Genomic DNA, 21,019 nt, shown 5'->3' with positions numbered 1-21,019 from the left:
GTTTAGGGTTTATTTATTTTTTTAATTATGTTTCTCCATCTCTCTTTCTCTATACTTTCTCAGCTTGATTTTTAATTCAGTTATATATATATATATATATATATATACACGCTTGAACACAAGTTGTTCAAGCGTACATATATATATATACACACACGCTTGAACACAGGTTATTCATACTTGTTCAAGTGTGTATATTTATATATAAAATTATATATACATGACATAACTAAAAAAAAAAATTATAGTAAAATCGTTTATCTTTCAATAAAAAGAAAAGAATGAAAGTCCTTAATAATATAAATTGTATTTATATTATAAGGGTATTTTAGGAAATAAGATCATAATACGATTCTATTCATCAACATATTGCATTGTACCAAACGAAAGAATGAGATTAGGTAGTCTATTCCAGCGTTACAACCAAACAAAGGAGTAGGACTAGCTAATCTATTCCCAGTGGTAGCTAATCCCAGTGATAGCTAATCCTTTTCCAATGGACTAGACAATCCGCAAACCAAACGAGGCCTTAGTGTGATCCTTGATCCCTTTATCACGTTTCAATCTCAATCAGTTCCCCTTATTTTGATGACAATTGTTAGAATATATGAAAAATATATTATATTTTCCATATATTCCATAATTATGCTGATATTTAAATATTCTCTATTTATGAGTTGATTATAATCATATATTGGGATTGTAATCAAATCAAGGAGATTTGATTACCAAACTTGTATTTAGACATTACCCTATAAATAGGGACCTTTGTATTGTAGACAAATGAAGTTAATGAGCACAATGTAGCCCTTAGGGGTATTCCGAATGGTGGACGTAGGTGTCTAACACCGAACCACCTGTAAATTCTTTGTGTTCATTCTCTCTCTTGCTTCCGCTATAATTTCAGCATTATCATTATTTCAACATGGTATCATAGCTATTAGCTTACGCTAGTCGATCTAATAGTCCTGTGAACTATATATTTTTCTTCAATCTATTGTTTTGTTTCTTGAAAAAAAAAAAAAAAAACACTCTCACGCATATAGAGAAGGGAAACAGTTACACGATAAGTCATCCCCGGAGACGACCAGATCATCTTCCTCCGGCAGCTTGCCCAGCCATCCTCGTCCAACTCCTCTCACCAAGACCTCGGTGGTCTCTCTCATGCTCAAGCTGCCAGATCTGGCGCATCTCCAGCCGTTCCAGTCAACGGAACCGGCACTGCATCTGGCGTCATCCCACCGTCCACCAGGCCGCGACCCACAAACACCACTCAGACCACGCCGAAGAAAGCCACTGCCGGCCTTAGTCTTCGGCTTCCGCGCCGTCCAGCTGCTCCTCCGGTTATGCCAGCGCCTTTCCTCCATTCATGCATGGCCATTTCTATTGCAGCAAAATATGCAGAGAAAGAGGAAGAAAGAAGGGGACAGGCGCGGAGAAACTGGTGAAAAAAAAAAAAAAAAAAAAAAAAAAGGGAAGGAAGAAGAAGCTGTCCAAGTGGACACATCACGCGCGCCACGCGCCGGTCAGATTCGGTGCGCCGATCTGATAACTGCCCAAGTGGGCTCATTTTCTTTTTATTTTTGGTCCAAGTCGGCCCTTTTTATTTTTGGCTCATAGTCAGCCCTGGTCCATAGTCGGCTCCTTTTTTATTTTTGGCTCATTGTCAGCCTTGGCCCGTTATCGGCCCTTTTTATTTTTGTCTTTTAGTCAGCCCTGGTCCGTAGTCGGCCCCTTTTTTTTTATTTTTGGCTCATTGGCAGCCCTGGCTTGTTGTCGGCCCTTTTTATTTTTGGCTCGTTGTCAGCCCTAGCCCGTTGTCGGCCCCTTTTTTATTTTTGGCTCATTGTCAGCCCCTTTTGAAGTTTGGCTCGTTGTCAGCTCTGGCCCGTTGTCGGCCCTTTTTGGAGTTTGGCCCATTGTTGGCCCTTTTGAATCTGCATTCACCAACCACTTGCCGCCGTCACTGGCTGCCTACCAGCCTCCATCTCCTCCAGCAGTCACCACCATCTACGGCTTGTTCTCGGCCTCCGCCACCATTGTCATCATTGTTTTGGATTTCAAACTCAAGGTTCCAGAATATTTCACCTTGAGTTTGAGGGGAGATGTTAGAACATATGAAAAATATATTATATTTTCCATATATTTCATAATTATGCTGATATTGAAATATTCTCTATTTATGGGTTGATTATAATCATATATTAGGATTGTAATCAAATCAAGGAGATTTGATTACCAAACTTGTATTTAGACATTACCCTATAAATAGGGACCTTTGTATTGTAGACAAATCAAGTTAATGAGCACAATGTAGCCCTTAAGGGTATTCCGAGTGGTGGACGTAGGTGTCTAACACCGAACCACCCGTAAGTTCTTTGTGTTTATTTTCTATATTGCTTCCGCTTATATTCCCTCATATTTATTATTTCAACAACAATAATTATACCCACTGAAAGATTCGCATGAGAGTGTTCCCGCAGTCCTTGGATAAACACGCATGGATCTCTATTGAGAGGGGTTGGAATAAACCCACTACTAATACTGACACATGGTCTAAGGATGAATTGACCGAATGCAACTAGAACAGTAAAGGGGTACATGCCATCTTTATGGTTGTTTCACTAGATGAGTTCAAGAGAATTTCAACGTGTGAAATTGCCAAAAAGGCATGAGATATTCTAGAAGTCATCTATGGAAGGGGAAAAAAAAAGGTTAAAATATTCAAAACTTCATATGTCGACTTCTAGATTTGAAGAGATTAGAATGAAGGATGATGAAACTTTTGATGAATTCTATGCTTGTATCAATGATATTGTAAATAATTCTTTTAACCTAGGAGAGAAAATTCTTGACAATAGGATTGTTAGAAAAATTATGAGGTCTTTACCTGAGAGATTTAGACCTAAGGTCACTGTTAATGAGGTAAGCACAGACCTTGATACCATAAAAGTTGAAGAAGTTGTTGGTTTTTTGCAGAACTATGAACTCACCTTGCCTCGACCCAAGAAAAATAACTTGGCTTCAAAAATTGTGAGGGAAGAGGCCAATAATTCCGCTGATGATGAGGACTTGACATTACTTGCCATGAGATTCAAAAAGTTTCTCAAACTTAGGAAAGGTGACTTTAGCAGATCCCCTAAATCTGGTGAGACATTCAAGAATGAAGCTGAGGGTAGTTCTCATGACGAGAAAAAGTTCAAGGGTAAGAAAGAGGAGTTCAAGGGCAAGAAAGAGGAGAATACTCAACCTACATCTGGTGAAAAATTGAAGAATGACATTGAGAGTTCTCATGAAAAGAAAAAGTTCAAGGGTAAAAAAGAGAAGAATACTCCAGGCATCACGTGCCAAGGGTGTTTAGGATTTGGACATATTACGGCTGATTGTCCTAAGTATAAAAGGTCCAAAGGCAAAGCCATGAATGTCACTTTAAGAGAGAGTCATCTGATGACACAAATCAGCTCAATGACAAGGGCAGTTTCATGGCATTCACCGCTTCTTTGAAGAGTGATGATGGGTCTAGTGTGGATTATACACATGACCAAGGTGAATCATGTTGATGATACACTCAAATCCCTATCAGAACTCCGCACTTAAGCGTGCTTATGCGAGAATAGTACCAGGATAGATGACCTCCTGAGAAGTTTGGTTCGAGGGAGCCAAAAGCGGACAATATTATGTCATTGGAGTGAGGCGTTATACGAGTGCTCGCACCACCCTTGATGCACCATTGAGGGTGGCCATGACCACCCTTGAGCTATCGGGGGTGGCCGCAACCACCCCTAGTGCTTCTGTTGAGGTGGTAGGCCCCCCATGGGGAACGATTACTTCTTCTTTTTTGTGCCCAAAACCAAATTAAAAAAAAAAAAAAAAAAAAAAGCGTATTTTTCGGAAAAACACTTTTAGGGCTATTCCATTTATGGGGGAATAGCTATTCCTTACATTTTTTAGAGGAATAAGTACTATTCCCCATTTTAGGGGAGGAATGGTGGTACAACCAAATAATGGAATAGCTATTCTATTTCCAGGTCTATTCTTGCATACCAAACATGCCTTAAGAGTAAAAATTACTTCCATTTCTGATAAAGCTTAACAAAACTCCTGCACCCCAAGATCGTCAAATATGGTAAGATAAGAACCACAAGTGAAAGATAAGAAATGGTTAAAATCCCTTACCTTTCTGATATAGTTTGATGAGTAACTCCTGCACTCCTGCACCCCTAGATAAGATAAGATATGTGCATTTTAAATGTTTAGACACTTAGCACTATTTTAAATGAATTTTCTCCAGACTGATTTGAAAGAAATTTATGTCCTCTCTCTCTCTCTCTCTCTCTCTATATATATATATATATATATATATATATATATATATAATTGTAAGGCACAGACTCATAAAGAGTAAGATTTAGCCAACCAAGGAGAAATTGATCCTTTTTAACCCATAGAGAGCAATCAAGGTTAGGTACACTTTTGCCTTGCTCATCAGTGAATCTTCATCAAATCGATCTCATCATTCAAATATATTCTAATAATTATTGTCCTACTCTTTTACTTTATTTTGGGTATTTTGTTGGAGAGCCCACCTCATTTTCGCTAATTGTAGTTATCTGAGATTATGGAGAAAAACAACGATTTCATTGAGCTCCAATCAAATCCTAAACGAGCTCGTGTTGAAGTAGATTTAGCAAAATTATCACAAGATCATTGCTTAAGAAAACAAATTTGCGATTATCATTCTAGTGATAGAAACAAAATTACTTATTCTGTTAATTATATTTTGGGGAAACTTCACTTACCCCCATGAACTTACGCGCCTTTTGCAGATACCCCTCCATTGTTCAAAATCTCTCACTTTGGTGTATCCAACTTGAATTTTCTTCCACTTAACCCCTTCCGTTAGGATTTTCTGTGAAATCTAATAGAGCCCTTCGCATGCCGCGCATGTGGGAAAATTTTAACGAAATGCCCATTTTACCCCTGAACCCATACCACGTGTCTTTCTTCTTTGCTTCTTCGATTAAAACCCTCGTCTTCACCATTTCATCCTCTGAAAGAAGAGGAAAGTCACAAAAAAATAGACCTTCGATTTCGGCACTTGCGTTCACGCTCGAGTCGAACTCATGCTCGAGTTGGCGGGAGAGTTCTTGAAAAGACTGGGCAGGGGAGGACTTGGGCTGTAGAAGGGAAAGTTTGAGGTCTTGCCGGAACAATCTGGGGCTGCTGTTTTTCTTTGGGGTGGTTGAGGTTTTGCATTGGAGTTTTGGGCTGTTCAGCAACGAAGAAGTGGGTTAGGCGGTGGTGGCGGAGGTCCAGCACCGGAGGCTGGGGCTGGAGACCGGCTAAGACTGCAAGCGAGGCGTAGATGGGTTGGAGAAAAACCCGAACTTGGAGCTGATTTTTGGGCTCTGAATGGCGCTACTATTCTCGCAATGCTTTTCTGATGATAACACTTTGTTTGTTTCTCTATCTTTGGGGATGGATGTGCAGAAGGCTCTTCTCCACCCAGTCACCATTTTTTCACCGTGTCTCAAGCTCTTTCAGTCTCTCTGCTATGCTAAAGGTGTAGAAAGGAAATTTGAGGCGGTGATATTATGGAGAGGGACAAGACGGGGGCTGGTGGGCATGGAAGAGATTAAAAAGGCAAACGAAATGGATTAGATAGGGACACCCTTTTCATCTTCCTCTTTTCCATGTTTCTATTGCCCTGTTTCTTTACAATTTGCTGGTGTGTTTTTTTTTCCCGTTTTTCCTCTTTCCAGAGCCCAAAAAGACTAGTGTTTTTCTGGGCTCTGGAAAGAAACCAGATTGAGGAATTCGAAGCTCCAAAAACCGGAAGAGAATTTTCTATTCAAGCCACAGGATATGATCAACAAAAAGGCGAAAGGATCAGCACGCGAACTCCCAGAAAATCAAATTCCAAAATAAACCCAGAAGAAAAAAGAGAATCACAGGAAGGAAAATTAACAAGAAAAGCAAATTAACTTTTCTGCTTAAACAAACAAATCAATGCCATAGGGGAAAGCCTATAAAGACTCACCAGCAAAACAGGAAGAGCAAGTTATAGCTAAAGCAGAGGAGGTAAATGGTGGTAGAAAACTAAACGAAGAAGCAAAGAAGAAAGACATGTGGCCTGTCCAAATGGGTTCAGGGGTAAAACAGGCATTTCATTAAAAAATTTCCACATGCGCGGCAAGTGCGAAGTGCTCCGTTACAATTTCACAGAAAATCCTAATGGAATGGGAAAAGTGAAAGGAAATAAAAATTGGATACACCAAAGTGAGAGATTTTGAACGATGGAGGGGTGTCTACAAAAAGCATGAAAGTTTGTAGGGAGTAAGTGAAGTTTCTCCTTATATTTTTTTAATATTTATTTAACTTTATTTTTTTTATTCATAAAATTTGTTTGCCTCCCCTAAATGAACATCTTGGCTTTGCCACTACGCGCAATTATTCCATAATGTTGATGTACAGTCTCAACCAACCCTTTAATGATCATTCTTTGCTAAAATAAAAATAAAAATGATGCAACAGTCACATTAGAATTTTGAGATAATTGTTGACATGGGCGAAACTAGAATATTACGAGGGGGGACAAAACTAAAAAATTAAAAATAAATTGACGGTTGATTTCATAAAAATAGATAAATAATATTCAAACTACTGATAATAAAACTAAAAATAGATAATTAAAACTCTTAATTAAAATAGATAATTGTCAACCCACGTCATATATTATCATATAACATATCAATTCTTATCAACTTGTTCATCAGAATCACCAAAGTCTTCAATCCAAGTACTTTTGTAGGGTACTTTACAGGAGGGCATATTAGGAGGGGGCGGGCGCATACTCGTCTCAGGTGTGCCGCCATCCTTCACTATCATTACAGTGCTCATGCCCCAGGTAAGATGTCGATCCAAATGGCAGTGCCAAAACCATACACCTGATATAAATTAAAGCATCCAATGTTAGTACTTAGTGTAAATGTTTGTATCGTTGATTTTTGTTTACTTAATTTAATTTTTTTCCCAAAGTTAAAGAGCTTAATTACCAGGATTATTTGCTTTGAATCTGATGGTAACCCATCCATTCTTGGGGACTCCTATAGTATTCACTTCAAGTGGATCGACCAAGTTATAGGTTTTTGGGTCTGTCTCATTATTGAAATTGCCAACACCTGATCCAACCACGTAAAAGTTATACCCATGCATGTGCATTGGATGAGTCGCTGATGCATTCAATACGTTAGTATCTTGAAAAGTTATTTCCACTTGTTCATTGTAGTTTAAAATCTTGACTTTGGTCCCCGGCGTCGGTATTGTAGTATTGACCGGCAAAAACTTCTAAGTGAATTGAAGTTATAAAAAACTGGCGGCCAGTTTGGAAAATCCATGGTGTAAACTCCACTCAAGTTCCTACATGCTCATATTTTGAAATAAAATGTTAGCTAGAGCAAATTCTAATTAAGTAGACAAACAGAAGGAAAGAAAAAGATAATAGAAAAATACCTGTAATAGGCAAGCAATATATCAGTACTTGGGTTTAAAAAACTTATGTTGTTTAAGCTTGAAGCAAGCTTATTTCCATCTACCCCAGAACATGATGCATTTGGACAGAGAAACTGGTTCATAGCAATTGTGATATACATTTTGGTAGTTATGTTTAGTGGAACGTTTACTGGGTGATCTTTGCTTGCTAAGCTCCTAAGGCCTTTCAAAAATCTGTTTGCAGCAGTAAGGGCCATGTTGGATGGAAGGTTGGAAGGAAAGATAGGATACTCGGGTGCTGTATAGTTGCCATTGTACATAAGAATTGCTGTAGCATTTGTTTTATCATATAATTGATATTGTGGCATGTCATCAAAATATTGTCTTATGGCAACGTAGTAGTGGCTCAAAGATTGGTTTGTTGTTACCAAGACGTCCATGGTTTGTCCGGAGCAAATCATTAAATAATCTCTTACTACGGGTTTTATGTAGTTCCCATCCATCCCGACAACTGTGAGGCTGTGGTTAGCAATTGCAAAGAAGAGTTGTGCATTCATGGCTGCATTAACTATCCGGACAAGATATGTTTTCCCATAATCAACCACCCAACGGTACGTTGATTCTGTATAAGCAAGTAACAAAAACCAAATATTTTGGTCCTTAATTATTCTCGTAATTAATAACATTACATGCATAGAACGTAAAAACAAACTGCTATCATGATTTCATAACAATTTATAATTTTGTGTACCTTGAGAGCATGGTAATAAGTCTCCCGGTTGGCCATTGATGACAAAAGAATCTGACTCCGGGGTGTCTGCTCCGATTTCGAGGTCCTCGTAAACTAACTCGTTAACGTCTCCAAGAAACCAAGATCCTGCATTTACAACAATGTATATATGTATGTGGTATATACGTACCCAACACGACGCATTTTAAGGTTTAGGGATTTTATCAGTTTAATTAAATTAAATATATTACCAGTTCTGCACCACTATAGTTCTTTAAACTATATATATATATATATAGGGTAAAGTCCACTTAACCCCCTCAAACTACCAAAACAATAATAATGTACCCTCAATTTTTTTAAAAATGATGAAATTACCCTTGCTAAAATAAAAACAAAAATATTAAAATTTAATTTAGCTTTTTTTCAAAATTTTAAGGGTATTTTTGTCTTATTAAAAATTCAATAGGGGTAATTTCATCATTTTGCTAGCATTGGGTGGTACATTGTCATTGTTTTAGTAGTTTGGAGGGTAAATTGTCGTAATTGATAGTTTGGGGGGTAGATTGTCATTGGGGTGGTAGTAAAAGAGGGTTAAGTGGACTTTACCCATATATATACCATTTGACAATTAGTAAACATATATAAAAGAAATATTCCAAATGCTTGCTAGCTAGATAAATGATTCACAAAACTTAATGTACCGAGGACGAGAATCTCTTCATCATCGGGCTTTGGATAAGGATAAGTCGTTCCTTCAATAGGATAAATAACAATGGCACCATGAACACTGGATCTCGTCCAGTCACTGTGGGCATGCCACCAAAGAGTTCCTTCCTCAGTACTGAGAATGACTTCGTACGTAAAATTTGAACCTGGTTCTATTGGACATTGTGTGATATACTCTGGACCATCTGACCATGGATTTCTCGGTTGGCTGATTCCATGCCTGTGAACATCATATTGCATTTATTTATTAATTATCGATGTGTATCATTATTTCATGATCTTTATTATCACTATTATTATCACCACATTATTAGTACGGTTATTCTATTACAATATTGCCCTCTTATTATTAGTGATCATGGTGGACATATAAAAAAATATTAATTAATTCAAAAAATTCAACATATTTTATGAACAATTAAAAGAAATTTGTAAACCTACAAGACTTTCAACATAGAAATAAGGCTAATTAACTATGTGCTAATTATGATTTTCTAAAGGTTTTGTTCTTTCTCGCTGCCTAGCTTAAGAGAAAACTAGGATAACTATTCTATGAGGAGAAAAGAACTTTGTTTCTACGAATGAAGAAAAAGAATTGTTATCAAGAAAAGAAATAGGGAAACTTCATTTTATACCCTTAATTACACGCTATTTGATAAGTCCAAAAACTTCCAAACCTCTCAATTTGAACCCCTGAACTTTCAATTACAATCAATTTGAACCCCTCCGTTAGATTTTAAACGTTAAAAGTGAGATAAAAACGTTTATACCTCTGACTTTTTTATAAAATTTCAAATTTACCCTTTAAAAAAAAAAAAAAAAAAAAAAAGAAAAAAAAGTAGAAGGGTTCTCTAGCCTTGTGACCTGCTGCTCACCCACTGTGAGTCTCTAGCCGAGACCTAGCGTGGGTCACAGCTAGACCCGCGTAGGTCTAAAGTGAAGTTTTCCCAAATAAATAAGACTAACCGAGGAAAAGGAGAATTATATAAAAACAAATGAACTATAATATATTATGACCTCAAATTATATAATAAAAAATGCTAAACCAAATAAAATAAAATTATAGATGGATATTAGGTGAGAGAGAGAGAGAGTACCAGTGAATTGTAAAACCATAATATCCTTCATTGCGAACATTAACAAACACCGTATCCCCTTTATGAACACGGATTACCGGTCCTGGAAAACTCTCATTTACTACCAACATGCTTTTTGTGCTACACAACCTCGTAAAATTTTTCTCCCGTAGCTGCGAAACGAAAGAGGAATAAGGGAAACCAAAATGAAATAAAATAACTGCACACAAAATATCTATTGACACACGGGATTGTTTTTCACAACCAATTTGAAATAAGCCCACACGTACACTGTGAATTTGACAAGCATTTATTTTACTAAATTATTTAATTTGATGACCATGTGTTGTGTATAAAAGATAAAAGCGATATAAAAAAAGTTATAAAATTGTAAATGGAATTGCATATTTTTCCATAGCAAGCGCAACGCATTTCTTTCATTCCCATGGCAGTTTCTGTGTATAGATTATCATGTTATTTAAAATTAAACATGAAGTTATACTATATTTAAATAATGTGACATGTAATTAAGGATTATTAAATGAATATTTGAATAGAATTGTAATATATATAACAATAAGGAGGGTGGATCATGGATGGGTTTGAGACTTACAACAAAGTCGTAGTAATGTACATCACATCGAGCCAGGGAAAAGAAACAGCCACTCAGACAAGCAAGCAAGAGGAGTTTTGAGAACAGATCACCACCCATCTTCGAATCCTCAGCCAAATTTCGTATACTACTTGGCAAACATTATTTTCTTGTCTTATTTATATATTATTGTCTTCGGGTTGTCTTGAAATGCAGTTGGGTTGGGATGACTTCTTGTTAATTACCTGCAGTCTGCAGGCTAGGCCTGCATGCACTGTATCCGAATAGATCCTCCGTATGTGAACTAACTGATCTAGTCTCTACCTAATAGTATTTGTGCTTGTATGGTGGACATGTAGCTGAGACGAAGCCTTTTGCAGGAGCCTCGATTTGCCAATTGTATCACGTGCATGCTATACATCGATCTACGACAATAAAAGGGCATCAAGCTTGCGCACACTGCAGCTTGATGCCATTTACAAAACGTATGAAATGGGGCAAACTTTGGAGTAACGTTTACCAAAAAGTCGTAGAAATGGACATGACTTTCAACCCAGAAACTTTATCATCGTATCTTTGTTGCTGATCAGTTTCTTTCCTATATGATATTCACCTTTTAGATTTATTCTGTAAAATGAATAACCAAATAAATAAACAAGCAAACTTGTAATCATTCTAACTAACTGTCTTCTGCTTATCTTCCCTTCTATATGATATTCACCTTATCTTCCCTTCTATTCAACTTCAGCAAAAATAATATAAAATTTAGGATGGTTTGCCCATCCAAATAAACAAACAAACTTGTAATCTTTATATCAGACGAGTATCTATTAACAAACTGTCTTCTGCTTATCTTCCCTTCTATTCAACTCCAATAGAAATAATATAAAATTTAGGGTGGTTTGCCCACCCCTGGGGTGGCTTGCGGCTACCCCAAACCACCCATGGGGTGGCAGCCCCACCGCTGGCCACCCCTTCAATTTTTTATTTTTTTTTAGATTTAATTTTTAAATTAAATTAATATGTTGACGTGGCAAAACGGTGCGTTTAGTTTGGGACTGACAGGCATTAAACATCTGAGGAACATCTAATTGTAGGAATTTTTTGCATTTTCGATTGATCAAGGGAGTAAAAAAAAATTTAGGGATTTTACAGTTTTGGCGCATTAACTCTGGAATTTATAATATATTTACCCAAAAATTAAAATTTTTTTTACTGTTTTCTTGCTCTCTATGTTGTAAAAAAAGCATTAAACCAAAAACTGTTTTTTTGGTTTTTTAAAGAATAAGTATCTTTGCAAAAGTGAAGCAAAAAATTTTGTAATGAATTTTTTTTTCTAAGTACCCCGATAACTTGCCGCTTTTTCTAAGTACTCAACCTAGTAGATCTTTTATTTTTATCAGGGTTGAAATAACGGGTGTTTTAACCGCTAATCACTTTTGAAGGCGATTAAACAAAATTATTAACTGTTTAAGATGGTGCGATTAGTGGCTTTATGATTTGAAAAAATCGCTAACAGCTATATATATATATATATATATATATATAACAACATTTTTTTTTAATGTTAACGACATTTTTTTGTGTTTAAATATTAAAAAAATGTATAAAAATCTAGAAGCGTTGTTTTGTTTTTTTTTTTTTTTAGAAAGCGGTTAGCAATTAACCTCTTAGATAGTTAGCCGATTTTACTTATAACTGCCTAAGCGGTTACAATTAGTGGTTTTAGCCAATTAACCCCTAACTGTAACCGTCTTTTCACCCATAATTTTTATATTCCAATGAATTGGTGGCAAGACATCAAGGCTATAAATAGCTCTCGAAACTCTGGGGTCTATTTGGCAAAGGCTTTTAGCTTTTTCACTATAAGGAAAATTAATTGATGTAAAAAAAATAAGTAAATAAGAATGTTTGATATGAAAAAAAAAAAAAAAAAATTTGTAGTGATTTTTTTATTTGAATAATAATAAAAAAGATTAATATAATATAAAAAATAAAAATGTTAGAAGTTGAATTTTTTGAAAAATAATATTCTTGTTTGGCATTATTTTTGTCCTACTTTTGTCGCCACTTGTTTCAATTCGCTTTCGACGCCTGGAAAAATGATAGGGGTGTTAACCCGGTCCGATTTTTCAGTTTTCGGCCAAAATTGGGGATCGGAACCGGGGTACCCCGGTTCCTGGTTTTGGGAAACCGGAACTGGAAACCGGGTCCTTGTTAACTGGGGTCTTGGTTGCCGGCCGGTTCCGGTTTCCACCCGGTTTTCCGGACCGGGTAACCGGTTTTGGCCAAGTCATTTGAGTTTTACTCTTCAAGTAGACATTTTTTTTTCCAGTATAGAAAGATTTAGTCTTGTTTTATGAAAAACCGAGTCTTTGAGTAAATGTTAGTGATAATTTCCAGTTTGAAAGGTTATTGAAGCTTTATTTGATTCTGGAAACCAATAGATTGGAAGCATTACAGGTTCTTTTACATACCCTTTTTCGCATTTGTCCTTTTTGGGTGTGTTCTAGCTTGAAATAAGATTTAAGATTCTGATGGGATTGGTGTAGGATGCAAATTTTTTGGGTGTATTTTGTGATAAAGCTTTAGGCCTGTAGGTAGGATTGTTCAGAATGGTGGAAAATGAACAAGAAATGTGATCCGAGAGAAAGAAAACCCTAAAGTAAAAAGAGAGGTAGAGAAAGGGAGGCGGAAGTGGAAGTGAAAGAGAGAAATAGATACTTATAAAAAAAAATAAAAAAAAAGAGAGAAATAGATGAGAGAAAGAAAACCCAGAAGTAAAAATAAAAATAAAAATAAAAATAAAATTAATACATATATATAAAAAATATTAAAAAAATAATATTATATATATATGCACCCGATTCCAGTATTCCCAGTTAAAACCGGGTGCCAAAAACCGGGACCGAAACTGGGGTTTCCGATTTTTAGTTTTTCCCAATAGGAACCGGAACTGGTTCCCCGGTTTTTCGATTCCAGTTCCGGTTCCGGTTTCCCGATAATTTTTGACACCCCTTAAAAATGATGTGGATGTTGTACCAAATGATTTGGCACTTTGTTCTTGGTCTTTTAACTTTTAAGGCCCCTACTTAGCCTTAATGTTCAGTGGCGGACATACAATGTGTGTAACAAAAATTATATGGGTGAAACTTCATAAATATGTATCAATATTGATAATATTAATAAGATAACACATGTATAGGTACTAATATAAAAACAAAAACCAAAAATGCAAAAACAAAGATTCTAAAATTGCAACTTACAAACTTTTAGAGAACTAAAATCATTAAGTATAGAATCTGAATTGAACTTCTTAATTATTTTCCTTTCTATATAGGTAACTAAATTACTTGTAAGAAATTCATTCAACATTTTGTTGCGAAAATGGAAATTAATAAGCTTGGTGTTCACACTATGACAGAAACAACTAACAAGCTACAAGTTGAGTTACACAAAACAAGAGGTTTCTGCTAACAAGCTACAAGTGGTTTCCTAATATATAATATATCGAAGGATCAATAATTCACTGTATGATCTAATTTCCTGTATGAAAACGCGTACGCCAAATATATAGTTTATTGAAGATCGAAACAACATAATTAAAAAAATTATCTTATAATACAAAAAATAGAAGAAGTCAAGAACATATTCATAGTATAAAAGAAAACTTCGGTATTGATCAGCTTTTTCCCGTTCTATTGCAGCTGTTTTTACTTTTTACAGTTTAACACTATAAGTCTCGAAGACTGCCTAAAGCTACTAGGCCCACTATGCCAGGCTGCCAGCCTGTGTATGTACATCAAGAAAAAAAGTAAACACAACACATGTACAGTTGTACACCAGGAAAGTGTATTTGGACTTTTCTGAAATTTTTAATGTTTTAGGTGAGATGGTGCCATTAATGTTTGTACTATATTATGCTTTGAAAAACTGCTGCCATATTTCTAGTGCCGGATTCAAAGCTAAGAGAAAGAAAGTTAGATATCAATAGAAATTGCCATTGATGAATCATAAATTACTACTTGAAAGATGAATTAGTCTTCTTTTTTTTTTTTTTTGAGGGGGTGGGTTGAAGGTATAGAATATATTATTATGTAAGTTATTTATCTGAAGGGGCATTACAAGATTGAAACTAGATTTATTTAATTACATGAACATATATAATACTATCAAGGGGCAATTTACAAACTAAAATCCTCCAAAAAATGAAAACGAAAAAAAAAAAAAAAAAAACCCTGAATAATTTATAAAACTCCAAAAACATATTTCATATAAAATTTCGTGCAAATGCTATGTTTGACAATCATTTTCTTTCATTTCTTTTTCAAAAGTCAAACTCTTTTTTTTTTTTTTTTACATTACTAAACTATTGCAAACCAAAAGTGGATGCAGTACATCTTTGTAATTTTTTTTTTTTTTTTTTTTTTTTGGTACTAACAAAATGACAGTGTTTGCCAATGGCATGAGCTGGTACTATACCAAGCCCTTCCTCAATCCCAAAAAAAAATAAATTATTTCACTTCAAAATTATTTCTAACATTCTTATTTTTTATACCACATCAATCATTTTTTTTTATTATTATTCAAATAAAAAAATCACTACAAAACAATTTTTTTACATTTTTTCATATAAAATATATTTTTTACTTTTTCCCACAAAACATTTTCACTAAAACCAATCAAACACATATTTCTAAAAAAGTGCTACAGTACCGGCCCTACAGTATCAGCCTAGACCATTGGCAAACACTGCCAATATGATAAGCCATATAAAATCATGCAAGCCCGATGGCCTGCTTTGAATTTCTTCAATCCTCTAAACTATCTCTCCATCTTCAACAGCTTTTCATCTCCTAAATTTCTCAGTTGTTCCGAATTCTGTTAGCTCCGAGGGTGGCACTAGTATTAATAACGTTGATTTAAGGTAAGATTGCCCCCAAAAAAACTGATTTGAGGTTATCTCATATGCCCTTAAATTACAATGTTACTTTTGCCACATGTTGGGAATAAATTCACACTACAAGCACACCAAATTATGGGCCCAATGGCCAAGGATATGCCCATGAAGATATTAATTAAATAGTAAGAGCTATTTAATTAATTAATAGTCTTATATTCCAATCAGGATAATATTGGAATAGAGACGACATACTTATTTTTACAAGATGACCACTCAAGATTATCTCTACATGATATCTGTTGAAGATTTATCTCTACTTGATAGCTGTTGAGTTCTATCTCAACTATGAACTTCCAATATAACTTAAATAAGAAAAGCTAGTTCAAGCCTACTTCTACAGCCCAAGCCTATAAATAGACCCTTACACAAGGTACTAAAAGATCCTAAAATATCCTCACACATATTATTGAGTATATTGAATTATTGTGCGCCAAAGCACAATATTTTTCTTAGAAACTTTCTGACTTTGACATCAAAGTTCCCCGGGACCCACGACGACGTATTGAAAACTTCGAAAAAAGCGCATCCACCATGTTGAAAACTGTTATAAGAGTTTGGCGCCGCATGTGAGAACAATTGTTCGTTTCTCATAAACAAAAATTTATTCATCACGGTGTGCATTTCCATAGCAGATCTGCCTCTTACATTGCAGACCCACGTTCACTGAAGCCTAAACGATCAGCCCACGGCAGTCACGGCCGGACCCGCAGGTTTTCAAAGTTGCTGTTCGCCACAGACCCGGGACCAACAATCCTCCAAGCACCAGCCCTCAACAGTCATTGCCGATCACGCTCCACTGCAGATCGCCGGCTGCACTTCCCTACAAATCGCCGGTTGCGCCGCTCACCGCCAGACCTGCAAACCCACGACACTGTGACGCTGCTACCCCTGCAGATCGCCAGTCACGCCGTTCACCACCTGACCCGCACGGCCGTGACCATCGATCGTCGGAATCTCTAACAACAGCATCGCCTATCGCACTCAAACAGCAGCACCGCCGGCCTCCAGGTCGCAACTTCGCCAAACCATTGCTGCAGACCCTCCACTGCCGTTCGCAGATAGGCATCACCGACCCATCACTGAAGATCGCCCATTCACCCCAGCAGCCCATCACTGACCTGCAGCAGTGGCGGAGCCAGCCATTTTATATTGAGGGTGCCACTAAATATTTTTTGCGTCTTACAAATTTTCTTTATCCTAAAAATTTGGTAATTCATACAATATATGTATTACAAAAAATATTTATAAAAATTCATAAATATGTGCTCAAATTAATATATTAAAAATGTAATATGTCGACATTATATCAAAAAGATAAAAATACAAAAAAAAAAAATGTCTAGAATTTTTTGAGGGTGCCGTGGGTTAAAACAATTTTTTGAAGGTGCCATGAGTTAAAACAAAAAAGAATTTTGAGGGTCAAAAGAATAGAATTTTTTGTAAAAAGATTTTTTTTTTCTTTATTTTTTATTTTGAGGGTGCCGTGGGTTAAAACCAAAAATTAAAAAAAAAAATTAAAAATTAAAATCCTTGGGGGTGCCGTGAGGGGCAACGTGGCTCCGTCACTGATTTACTTTTTATATCATATCATTTATTTTTTACTACTATTCAAATAAAGAAATTATCACAAAACAAAAATTTTCACTTTTTAATATCATTATTTTTACTTTTTTATACTAATTATTATTCTTTTCTTTTTTTTTTTTCACAAATTGATAACAAACAACTTCTAGGTTTCGTTTGGCAAAGGCCTTTGAGACTTGATACTATTATCTTACTTTTTCATTTTCTCAACATTCTTACTTTTTATATTACACAAATCACTTTTTATTACTGTTAAAAAAAATCATTACAAAATAAAAAATTTTCACTTTTTCGTATAAAACATCCATACTTTTTCATTTTTCCAAAAAATAAAAAATAAATAAATTTTTTTTTTTTTTTTACGTCAAAAAAATATATTTTCACTAAAACCTCTAAAGCCTTTAACAAACGGAAAGTGAACCAATTATATACACACATTTCATTCCCTTGTTTGACAAGTTGTGTTGGTATGGGAATAGAATAAACGTGAGTGGCATTGGTCTCCTGTTATCACTCATTTCTTGAAATTATCTTTTACTGCAATAATCATATTGGACATGACTTTTAAAAAAGAAGTCCTCCACTACCCCTGTGAAAAGGATATGCACGAAAGAGGACTGTGAAAAGTACATGCACGAAAGAAGTCCTCCACTGTTTCGTGCCTTACGAAAGAAGTCCTCCACTACCGGTGGTGGAGCCAGTCATTTTGTATTGGATGTGACATTAAAATTTTTTTTGCGTCTTAAAAATTTTTTTTACCCTAAAAATTTAGTAATTCACACAATATATGCATTACAAAAAATATCTATAAAAGTTCATAAATATGTACTTAAATTGATATATTAAAAATGTAACATGTCGACATTATAAAAAAAAAGATAAAAATACAAAAAATAAAAAATAAATAAATAAAAATTGTCTAGAATTTTTTGAGGGTGCCGTGGGTTAAAACAATTTTTTGAAGGTGCCGTGAGTTAAAACAAAAAAGAATTTTGAGGGTAAAAAAAATAGAATTTTTTGTAAAATTTTTTTTTTCTTTTTTTATTTTATTTGAAGGGTGCCGTGGGTTAAAACCAAAAAAAAAAAATTAAAAATTAAAATCCTTGGCAAGGGGCAACGTGGCTCCGCCACTGTGCAGCACTGCCTGAGCACCGGACCTGCACGCACCGCCGGATCTGCACACATTCGGCTACTGCTCGTAGAAGAAAGAAAAAGAGAAAAGAAGAAAGAAAAAAGAAATAAAAGAAAATATAATAGCACGTGAAGGGCTGTACGTTGGAGGAATTTGGAGAAGAAAATTGGCATTTGACAATAAGTTTTTCTTATTCAATTTATATTTATGTTCTGATTTAAGAATAGGTTATCCTAATTTAAGTTTGTATTCCTATTTTGGTTTAAGAATAGGTTATCCCGATTTAAACTTATATTCCTATTCTAGTTTAGAAATAGGCTATTCTGGTTTAAATTTCAAATTTGGTTTTGATTGGTTGTGAGAATAAGGTAATTCTTATTCCAAATTATTACGTTCCGGGATACTCTATCCCGGATAAGGAAAAAAGCAAAAAGCAAAAAGGAAGAAAAAATTCCGCCATGGTGGTCACAACGCGCTCGGGAAGCGCTGCAATCCGACAGTCGCGAACGGAAATAGCCAACCATGTTGGTCCATTGATCCAGCCTAATTCGAAATTGGTCAATCACGCCGGCCAGATTGACCCGATAGATCCAGTTATCAGCATCAACCCTATTGATCCCATAGTTCAGCAGGGACTGGTTCAACACAAAATACCTCCCCGTCAATTGGAAAGGGGAGATGCTGAACGCTTTGCGGCAATGGCAACGCAAATCGAAGCCCTGACACGGCAAAACGCAGAACTCCGTCTACGAGTATCAGAGCAGTCTCATCGCGAGGAACCTCGTGGTAGGCGGGACGAAGAAGAGCACAACAGCCATGTTAGCACTCATAATCAACCAAGAGGGGGACACCAAGAAGACAACTTCAAGCAGCATGCAAGCCAAAAGGAGGAAAACTGGGTGGATGATAGCAAAATCGGTAGTACCCAAGATAGAGATGACGAACTTAACAGGAGGATGACAGAGTTTGACAAGAGGTTCACCAACCTGGAGATGGAGCGGAAGAATAAAGGGAAGGACACCTTCAAGGAGAAGATGTTGCAGGGAATCGGTTCACCTTTTTCTCCGCGGGTGGAGGAATACCGGTTACCTAAAAAATTCAAGGCCCCTCCTATGATGAGTTACAAGGGTGTCAGAGATCCAGTTGAACACCTGGAAGATTTTAGGTCACATGTGCGCCTCCTTGGCATCCCAGACGAGGTGGCTTGTAGGGCCTTCCCCCTCACTTTATCAGGAAGTGCTCGAAACTGGGTCATGAAGCTACCCCCGGGCTCAATCGACAAATTTGAGGATCTAGGCCGGGTATTCTTAACTCAATTTATGACTTCATGGATCCGGAAGAAACCACCATCCTATTTGCCGACTCTGAAGCAGCGCAGTGATGAAACCTTGAAGCAATTCATAACTCGGTTCAACCTAGAGAAGACAGAAATTGAAGAACCCTCAGATGACCTGATATACTCGGCGATTTATCATGGACTCTTGACCAAAGAGCCGGTGATGAAGAAGATGGCGCGGAAACCACCGAGCAAATCTATAGGAATTGATGAGCAAGGTACAAGAGTTCATCAATGAAGCTGATGTTATAGAATTCAACAGTCACATTAGAATTTTGAGATAATTGTTGACATGGGCAAAACTAGAATATTACAAGGGGGGACAAAACTAAAAAATTAAAAATAAATTGACGGTTGATTTCATAAAAATAGATAAATAATATTCAAACTACTGATAATAAAACTAAAAATAGATAAAATAGATAATTAAAACTCTTAATTAAAATAGATAACTGTCATCCCATGTCATATATTATCATATAACATATCAATTCTTATTAACTTGTTCATCAGAATCACCAAAGTCTTCAATCCAAGTACTTTTGTTGGGTACTTTACAGGAGGGCATATTAGGAGGGGGGCGGGAGCATACTCGTCTCAGGTGTGCCGCCATCCTTCACTATCATTACAGTGCTCATGCCCCAGGTAAGATGTCGATCAAAATGGCAGTGCCAAAACCATACGCCTGATATAAATTAAAGCATCCAATGTTAGTACTTAGTGTAAATGTTTGTATCGTTGACTTTTGTTTTCTTAATTTAATTTTTTTCCCAAAGTTAAAGAGCTTAATTACCAGGATTATTTGCTTTGAATCTGATGGTAACCCATCCATCCTTGGGGACTCCTATAGTATTCACTTCAAGTGGATCGACCAAGTTATAGGTTTTGGGGTCAGTCTCATTATTGAAATTGCCAAGACCTGATCCAACCACGTAAAAGTTATACCCATGCATGTGCAGTGGATGAATCGCTGATGCATTCAATACGTTAGTATCTTGAAAAGTTATTTCCACTTGTTCATTGTAGTTTAAAATCTTGACTTTGGTCCCCGGCGTCGGTATTGTAGTATTGTCCGGCAAAACGCTCTAAGTGAAGTTATAAAAAACTGGCGGCCAGTTTGGAAAATCCTCAGTGTAAACTCCACTCAAGTTCCTGCATGCTCATATTTTGAAATAAAATGTTAGTTAGAGCAAATTCTAATTAAGTAGACAAACAGAAGGAAAGAAAAAGATATATAATAGAAAAATACCTGTAATAGGCAAGCAATATATCAGTACTCGGGTTTAAAAAACTTATGTTGTTTAAGCTTGAAGCCATCTTATTTCCAGCTACCCCAGAACATGATGCATTTGGACAGGGAAACTCATTCAGAGCAATTGTGATATA

At 36.0% G+C, this 21,019-nt stretch overlaps 2 protein-coding genes and 1 pseudogene across 2 annotated transcripts in view; all 3 read right to left on the bottom strand.

The window, feature by feature from the left end:
- LOC132184496 (exocyst complex component SEC6-like) overlaps window positions 1–4,209 on the bottom strand; it is a 26,257-nt gene extending 22,048 nt beyond the window's left edge. Inside the window, exon 1 of the mRNA XM_059598147.1 lies at window positions 4,177–4,209. The gene's annotated coding sequence lies outside the window, so the exon portion shown is untranslated. The remainder of the gene's footprint in view (window positions 1–4,176) is intronic.
- Window positions 4,210–6,703: 2,494 nt separating this feature from the next.
- On the bottom strand, window positions 6,704–10,738 carry LOC132184932 (laccase-14-like). Its single transcript, XM_059598723.1, is given in 8 exon segments — window positions 6,704–6,947; window positions 7,056–7,359; window positions 7,362–7,419; window positions 7,513–8,113; window positions 8,243–8,368; window positions 8,926–9,170; window positions 10,048–10,199; window positions 10,640–10,738. Coding segments are annotated over 8 exon segments (1,782 nt in total). The 3' UTR covers window positions 6,704–6,750.
- A 9,382-nt stretch (window positions 10,739–20,120) lies between these two features.
- Window positions 20,121–21,019, bottom strand: part of LOC132184029 (laccase-14-like) — a 13,860-nt pseudogene continuing 12,961 nt past the window's right edge.

The sequence above is a fragment of the Corylus avellana genome, chromosome ca6, assembly GCF_901000735.1.
Source record: "Corylus avellana chromosome ca6, CavTom2PMs-1.0".
In the NCBI taxonomy this organism is placed as follows: domain Eukaryota; kingdom Viridiplantae; phylum Streptophyta; class Magnoliopsida; order Fagales; family Betulaceae; genus Corylus; species Corylus avellana.
Note: the sequence above shows the minus strand (reverse complement) of the source record. Positions and strands in the feature narration are given on the sequence as shown.